The 8,758-nt window shown below is 32.1% G+C and overlaps 1 protein-coding gene across 1 annotated transcript; it reads right to left on the bottom strand.

Moving 5' to 3' along the window:
• Nucleotides 1-398: 398 nt before the first annotated feature.
• Nucleotides 399-5,879, bottom strand: LOC120068048 (magnesium transporter MRS2-2-like). Its single transcript, XM_039019717.2, has 11 exons — nt 5,032-5,879; nt 4,891-4,920; nt 3,829-3,982; nt 3,454-3,575; nt 2,715-2,789; nt 2,028-2,252; nt 1,914-1,958; nt 1,348-1,392; nt 1,228-1,257; nt 1,023-1,142; nt 399-924 (listed from the first exon to the last, which is right to left on the bottom strand). The coding sequence occupies exons 1-11, from the start codon at nt 5,278-5,280 to the stop codon at nt 838-840; spliced, it is 1,182 nt and encodes a 393-aa protein (XP_038875645.1). The 5' UTR covers nt 5,281-5,879; the 3' UTR covers nt 399-837.
• Between the last annotated feature and the right edge of the window lie 2,879 nt (nt 5,880-8,758).

The following is an 8,758-nucleotide window of genomic DNA, read 5'->3' on the forward strand; positions in this document are numbered from 1 at the left end:
TCCACGACATAAATTTCAAATATTATATCTCAACTCAACGCCTCAAACAATCCTTCCATCACGGTTTTCACTTTTTTAAAAGAAAATAGTAACCACACTAATAATTCATTTCAAATAAGATTTCAAAATAAACTTTAAAAAATTATGATTTTGATCTTCCATAAGTCACCAATACGACGCTAATGAACATGGTGTGATCAGAGATTAACCACATCTCTCAACATAGAAAAAAAAAAAATAAGAACTTTTTAATTTATTTTGAAACCAAAAATTAAAACCTTTGGTTCCAATTGAAATAAGAAAACTATATTCATATTTTGGTTCTCAATCAAAACTAAGCATAAAGCCAATATGACAAAATAAACCAACCATAACAAAAAGCTTCAAATAAGAAAACGTTTTCTTGAGAGAAATACGATAGCTTTAGTTCCCAATTAAAATAAGAAAATTTCTTTCTATATGATGTTTATACAATTATCCGTAGAGCCAGAAGCCAGTTAATCAAATATGATTAAGATAAACTTTGAACGACCTGATGATCTTTGATTTCATATGGTACCTAATAATCAGCCATAAAATCAAATAGGTCCTAGAAAGAAATTTCTCTCTTTTCATTATTTTTTTTTTCCTTTTTCTTTTCCTTTTTTCTTTCCCTTTCCTTTTGTCCAAATCCTATAATCCCACAGAAACTGAAACTGTAAGTATAGTCAGGTATGTATTTCACTCTAAACTCATCTCCATGCACTTTCGTTCTATTTTTCTTCCTTCTTTTCCCCCTTATTGTCACAGTTCGACTTACGATTTCCATTCGAAAAGGATTGATTATTTGAAAGAAGATCAAGATCCCACCAAACCTTTGTAGCGAGCATAGTAAATAATTGTGACAAACAACACCGCGCAAGCTACTCCAGAAACAATGACAACCTGCACATAATGAAGGCAAGATAATGGTTATAAGCTCGTGTTCGGAGTCTCGGTTTCCTGCATTTCAAGTCAGAAATCAGTCGAGTCTTTTGGCATACCCATTTAAACATGTATCCGTGATCATCATTCCAAGTATAGGGAATGTTCATGCCGAATATTGCACTCACCAAAGAATAGATTGACAAACAAACAGTTCCAGAACTTAGAAAGAGCTCCAACTGCACATTAAGAGACCCAGCAAAATTGAAGAAATTTTAATAAATAAGAATCCGGGAAGCATTGATATATGGAAGAATATAGAACCTGAATGAGTTGATTTCGGTGATTGTCAAGCTGCAAAACCAATGATAACTTCAAGTCAGAAAAGAAAGAAAGGTCATTCGAACATGCATCAGTAGATTCGAACCTTTCACTTCTAGTTACCTGGATATTGATATAATCTTCTGTGTCATCAATATATTCTCGCAGCTGCAAATCATTTAAAACAACTAAAAATCGTAAATTAGCATAAAACATAGGCAAATATGCCCTTAGATTAGGGGCAATCGTACTTTGTAAGGGTTATTAGTCCAATCCAAACATTGTAACATTTCAATGGACAATTAAGCCAATAAGATGGTGTTCATATATTTTAATATAAGGATAAAACCAGATATAAAGGTAGAGTAAGATGATCATGAGTGTATCGTTAATGTGGTGAGCAGAAGTTAAGGGTGTATTTCAATCTGATCCAACAAAAAACAAAAAACAAAAATAAAATTAATCTAAAACCTTTATCAGCGATATCCAAATTTTCGTTTTAGCATAAAATTAAAAAGTTATTACAAAATCTCTTCCTGTCACACTGTGAACGTTAATATCGCAAAGTACTAATGAACTCCTAATATTTTTGTTCAAGTAGGTTGCAAATAGAATGGATTTTTTAGTTATGCTTATTACGAGGCAATCTCAGCTATATATTAGATAAGCAGGGAAACAGGTGAACTTACTGTAGTTAATTTGTTCAATGTACCATCAATCTGCATAAAGTAAGCCTGCAAAATGAAACCTTCATTATGGACCTAAATGAAAATTGACTAACCAGAAACTATATTTATTATTACCTCCAGTAACATTTCAAGCTCCTCGATGTCATCCTCATCCCCACGTACAGTTGCAATACTTGCTCTGCTTGCTCTTGAGATCTTTGAACCAATGGTAGGAGAGGCAGGAAACCAATTGGCATGACCAGAACCACTTACAGGAGAAGATGAACTCATCTTTCTTGACAAGTAAAGGTCTGCCATATCATCATCATCGTCCAGTAATTGTTCAAGCTCATCTCTCACCTGTATTGAAAGGAAAGCTAGGAGCCACAAGTCAAAAAATTATAGTTATGCAGATAACAACTGCTGATCTTATAGTAAGAAAGTCAGATAGTTGTGTATTATTATCAATTCAGTACTGTGCAACAGAATCTAGGACATACGAAGAGATGAGAGTGATTACAGATATGATTAGACAAAGAAACCCGATGGAGATAAAAACTTGAATACTGAAGGGAAAAGAAGGTTAGGGAAGGATATTAAGATATTCTCTAACCAATTCAACTTTGTTCATGTTCATGATAAAATCCTAAGATATGACACATATAGGATGCTCTACATTGCAGAAGCATTTTCTAGTAGAAACCATTTCTGCTTCACTTAATAATGCAGCAATCTGCTTTCTCCAAATAGAAAATATTTCAGTATACAGAACTATTGGACAAAAGTTTCTACATTGTGCGATATGTGAAAAGTTGCCCATACCTTTTGAACCCTCGCAGTCAACCTGGTCATTGCACTCTTCAATTTACGAACTCTGTCCAAGTTGCGGCTACTAATCTACAAACTCCAAGAAAAAAACAAAACAAAAATGATGAATAAGGTATGAGGCCATACAGCAAAAACAGAACATATTGATACATTGTTTTTTAGTGAAAAGGATTATGGTAGAACTAGGAAGGTTACTGGGGACATATTAGTCAATTGCTAGAGAAATAGTTGGAATGTAAGATAAGTTTATTAATATCCTGCGGAGTCTTATAAATAGGGAGGGTTACAAGTTTTCAAGCAGGCATATTTTGAGATTAACATTACATTTAGTCCCTAATTTCTTAATTTTCAATCTCATGCTCCGGTTCCCATCAACATCATACCTCTTCCTCCTAACTCAGATGCCCCCTCCCTGTTTATTAGTGTTCAATAGCAAACAATCAATCAGAAATGATCTATAGTCTTTAACATAGAAAGCGAGGAACATACAGGGGTATGGTGACTCAAAGTGATATAATTACAGTGAAATGTAATTACATAGGTATCAACAAATCTCATAAAAATATGTAAATATCAGATGATATAGGTACCACAAGATAGAGTCATAACTTAACAATATTATCTCCTGGAATTATAAGAAAATTTATGCATTTCATATGCCGTAGCTGGGAGGAAAACTAAAAAATAGAAGCTGATAGAAATACCAAAATGAGGTGAGAAAATAATTACTCACCTTAGCAGTAAGCTCATCCAAGGCAGGATAAGCAGCAGTCTCCAGTTCAGTTGTCCGTGCTGCAAGAAAACTACATATAGCTTCCAAAGCTACTTCGAGGGCACGAAATTCAAATGGTGAATCTGAAATGCACTCTCTCAAGATCATTAATATATTGATGTAAAAACAAATCACAAGAACGAATTTGATAGCTTTAGTTACTTGTATGAAGAAAGACTATATTCAAATGTAAAAAGAGGAGATTAGAAAATAAACTTGTGTCACATTCAAAAGAGGAAAGAGGAAACACGTTGGAATATGTAAAATACAATTCATGTCTCTTTTGAATATGCTAAGTTAAGGACACATTGCGGGTGGCTGAGGAAAAATGCTTACCATCTTCTTCAGCTTCACCATCTTGTTGGCCACCCTGATACTCTTTGCCGTCCCCTTGAACTTGAAACTGGAAGGCATTAGAAGGAGGCAGGCGCCTCTGAAGCTCCTCAACCACAGGGATGACATGTTCATCTGTCGGATCTCTAAGCAAAACCTATCCATGACATGAATTAACAGTGTCATTTTTTTATTGTTACAAAGCTTAAAGAGAGTTGTTTGATAATAATTTTACTTCTATTTTCCAACAAACACACAAATTTACTAACATATTACTTTATTTGTAATATATCTTTAATTTACGTTTTTTTAAAATCCTACTCAAACAACAGCGAAAAGAAAATAGTAGTCTTTAGAAATGAATTTTTCGTTTTTGTGCTCCTACAAAGTGAACAGGTAAACAAAGAAAATATATATACAATTAGTTTTTGTGTTCTTATTTTTTAATGAAAAAAAAAACAAAAACAAAAACAAAAACAAAACCAAAAACCCAATGAAAAGGAAACTAAACTAATTTACTTTGGTGGGTTGAGAGAAAAATATAAAATTTACAATAACCTATCTACTTCATACTCCAACAATATCATTCCTTCATTACATCCCATTTATCTCACCTTAATATTCAAGTCAACTAATACTTACCTAACTCATCAACTTAAATAATTGGTCTAGGGGTAAAAATAAGACTAATTGATGATCCAATTGCCAAAAGTCAACTTAATGAAACCCCCGTAGGATGTTGTTCTTGGACAAAAATTAGCAGGGGATCAACATGTTAGTCAACTTAAACAACATATTACTGTTACACCGTCAATTAACAATCAAAGCTGGCTGTACGATTCATCTTTAATGGTTAATCACTCTCCAGAGTAAATGTTTGAGTTTGACCAATATTAATAAACCGCAGGCAAACATGAAGAACAGACATAGACAATGAATGAGTGAAGAAGGAAGAAAGTGTTCCCTTAATTTATCATCATATAAAGTTTTTTTCTCAACGCTATGAATATGAAAATAACCCATTCAAGCATTAAAGCAAGACCAACTTGAGAGAGTAAAACTGACCTCTTCAGCAGTAATGATCGCCTTTATGTGCTGCAGTGCCCATATACAAACAAGAATGAAAAAAGCAGATTAAGATCAAAATTCATAAAAGAAAAGGAAACTGAAAAGGACACAACAACAACACTCCAATAAAATTCACACCTCGAGATTAAGAACAATGGCCCTCTCACGCCCCAAAATCGTGGAAGGATAAGAAAGCAAAGGATCAAGAATCCGAAGGTCTCGAGCATGAATTTGAACTCGAAGCATAATAGCATGCTTGTCGACATCGAGGACGGTCCCTTGGCCCGTACAATCCAGTAGAATCCAATTCCGAGAAGATTGTTTCTTCTTCTTCACAGTCACCGCCGTCTGTGGATCCACCGGCACTACATGCCCGTCCCGAGCCATTACTAATCATCCCCCGATCAATCACATCCCAAAAAAGAAACAAGAAAAACTCTAAACAACAACCCTTTTCAAATCGTGTTGAGAAAATCCCTTCACCATAAATGAAACTTAGAAAAGGGGGATCAAATTATGCAATGAGGAAGAAATTACGAGGTGGGGTAATCGAGAAACGAATGGAAATTGAGAATGAGAGAAAAAGAAGCCGGGAAGAGAGTTGATTAGTGAAGAATTTAGTGGGGAAAGATGGGTGAAAACGAAGGTTTTGGGAGTTCCTTCTCCACCCAGTTGTAGAGAGAAGAAACCGAATGGGAGAAGGACGAATTTGGATTCTGGAGAGGGCATAATCAGTTTCACATATGCAAAGAAGATCAAGGCAATTGGGCCACAGCCATTGAAGCCTGAAGATGAAGAAAGACGCTATTTTTCTCTCTCTGCAGATCTACGCCATATTTTTTTTCTCTTTAATCTTTACATTAATTAATATTTCCTTTATTAATTCACGTTATATAGGATTTGTACTTGGATTGCATTCAAAATTTGAGTCCGTCAAGTTGACCATCTAAATGATCTAACATATTTCTAACCCAACCTTCAAAAATGAGTTATCGAGTTATTGCTTTTTCTAATTTAAAATATTCAAATTTATTTACAACATACTAAAATTTCATCAAACTAAATTCTTATATACCAAATATCTATAATATCTATTACAATTTTATATAAAAACAAATATTATTAAAAAATATATATAATTTTTCTTAAAAAATATATATTTTTTCTTTAATATATAAGTAATTCGGATTGGACTAAATCAATCCAAATTTTTATATTAAACCTCATACCCAAATCAACCCAAAAAAAAGTTTTAAAAAAAAAAATCAAACCAACCCAAAAGTAAAACTTCCAACCTAATCTTATAGTTTGGATTATTTAGATTGTCAGATCATTTGAATACCCTTATGTTATAGGAAGATGTTAAAGAATATAAATCTATTAATTTTCTAAAGCAGTAAAGTGACTTGTTTTTTCCAATTCTTTTATATTTTTCTTTTATATATTAATTTATTTAGTACGAGTGGAAATAACAAGAATCAAAATTTTCGTTTACATTTATGGTGTATACTAAAATACATCATGAAATTAATTGTTGGACCACCACTTATTTGAGAATTTCTACAATATAAATATAAATAGGTAATTTTCATCTTTTTTTTAAAACTTTTTTTCGACAACATATGAAAATAGAAAAATCGAGACATCAAAAATATAACACAAAATTTTTTATGTTGACTCATCAATCTCATTCTCGTTCTTGCCTATAACTTGTTGGTTAACTATTTTGAGTTATTATTTTTCTATTGTCTAGAAAAGACACTAACAACATTTATTAATTATTTTACATTTTTTCTCCCTGCACTACTAATACCTTTTTTCCTAATAGAAAAATCATATTAATATATTATTTATTACACCCAATCTTTTTATAAAAATTAAAATTGTCTATTTAACTTATTGAATATTAATTTTTAATTTTTAATTTTTAATTTGTTAAAATTAAATATTTTTATTAGATATGGTATCAGATAGCTTTAATTAAAAAATGTATATATGTTAAACCTTTTTAAGAATGTTTTATTTTAATAATCAATTATTCGCAAATAAAAATAAATTATCAAATAAAATCATCCTTACTAAATATCATAACAATACTTATATGTGTGTGTATATATCAGAACAATAATTTTAATTACATATTGAAGTTCTAATAAAAGTTTGTTTAAAAAAATGTAATAAAAGTAATATTAATATTTATTAGCCAATGTAATTTTATTTTAGTTATTTAGTTTTAAAAATATTAATAATTATTTTATAATATTAAATAAATATTTAAAATAAGGTTAGTTTTTAATAGTAACTATTAAATAAAGTAGTAATAATTACTAAAAAGTAGTAGTAAAAAAAAATTGTAATGGCTAATTAATTTTTTTTTTTTTAAATGATGTTAAAAAATTTGTATGGATGACCCATTTGTTGGGTCTAAAATATCAAATGACTCATTTTTAAAAAATAATGTCAATTGACCCTCTACTGACATCATCGTCATACCAAATTACGTAAATTGTCCTTACATCAGCTTCACGAGGTAAGTCTCGCTCTCGTCTGATTAAATACTCTCGTTCTCGCTTGAAATTTCCTAGTTTGATGAGATTGCTTGTCAGTGTACGAATGATTTGACAATTTTCACGATGGAAGCCTCAAATCAATAATACCTAAACACAATACAATGGTGATTTTTTAAAATTATAAACTCCATTTCAACATTAATTACTTCTCTGGTTTTCGACGGTGTTTTGTTGAACGGAGATTTTTCGAACGGGGATTTCTAAGACCAGGCTTTTTCAGAATGGAATAAGTTTTTTAGAAAGGTGTTTCATTATTTTGAGTCTGTTTAATTATTTTTGCTGTGTTATTTCAAGAAATATAGCATTACGAAATTTTTATTGGGAGAGAGAGAGCAAGAGATAGAACGAGAGTGAGAAAGAGCAAGAGTAAGAGAGGGAGCAAGATTAAGAAAGAGCGAGATTAAGAGAGAGCGAGATTACGAGAGAGTGTGGGATTAAGAGAGAGAGCGAGATTAAGAGAGAGCAAGATTAAGAGAGAGAGCGAGAGTACACTTCAATTGCTTGTACAACTTAATGACAAATGTTCTCTTGTTTTGTAGAATGATAAAAAAAAAAAGTGTCTACTTATTCGATATGGAGGTGATTGGGATGAGAATAAAATTTCGTACATTGGGGGACAGCTGACAGGAATCATTGTGCATGTTTCATTGAAGTATGAAGAACTTAAATCTCACATTTATAGGGTTACAAATGTCAATTCTTCAGAGTTTGATCTTATACTAAGAGTTAAATATAAGTTTGAATATGCAGCCCCTCCACAATACATAAGGAATGATGATGATGTTCGCTTCCTTCTTTTCTAAGAAGACCTTGGTAGACTTCAATTATCTATAACGCTGAAATCAAATGAGAACGAAAATATTAGAATGGGGTTTGGAAATGTGAGTTATGATGATACGACTGTGGACAAACAATATGAGGAATCATATCAGTTTCGTCAGGAAGAGGATGATATTCCATTGTCTACCAACACTGTACAATCAACATTATCACTATACAACAACCGCACTAATCCAACAAGATTGAATTCAAAATGGGGCGGTACTTCAGTTGTTGGTAATGAGAGACCATCTAGTTTCAATTATATGGATTGTGGTCATCCAGAGCAAAGTTGTGGTCTTTCAGTGGATGTTAATGAGAAACCAATAGGATTGAATGAAATGGATCGTGATCATAGAGATGTGCGTCGTTCTACAGCAGCTTTAGTGGTTCCACCATCTGTGTCTTCAAGTCATAGGGTAGAGTTGATTATGCTTGGTACCTCTTCATTTGGGACAGAGGACATTGAAGTTGGT

Source organism: Benincasa hispida, chromosome 12 (assembly GCF_027475165.1).
Source record: "Benincasa hispida cultivar pf3 chromosome 12, pf3_genome.v1.1, whole genome shotgun sequence".
NCBI classification, from domain to species: domain Eukaryota; kingdom Viridiplantae; phylum Streptophyta; class Magnoliopsida; order Cucurbitales; family Cucurbitaceae; genus Benincasa; species Benincasa hispida.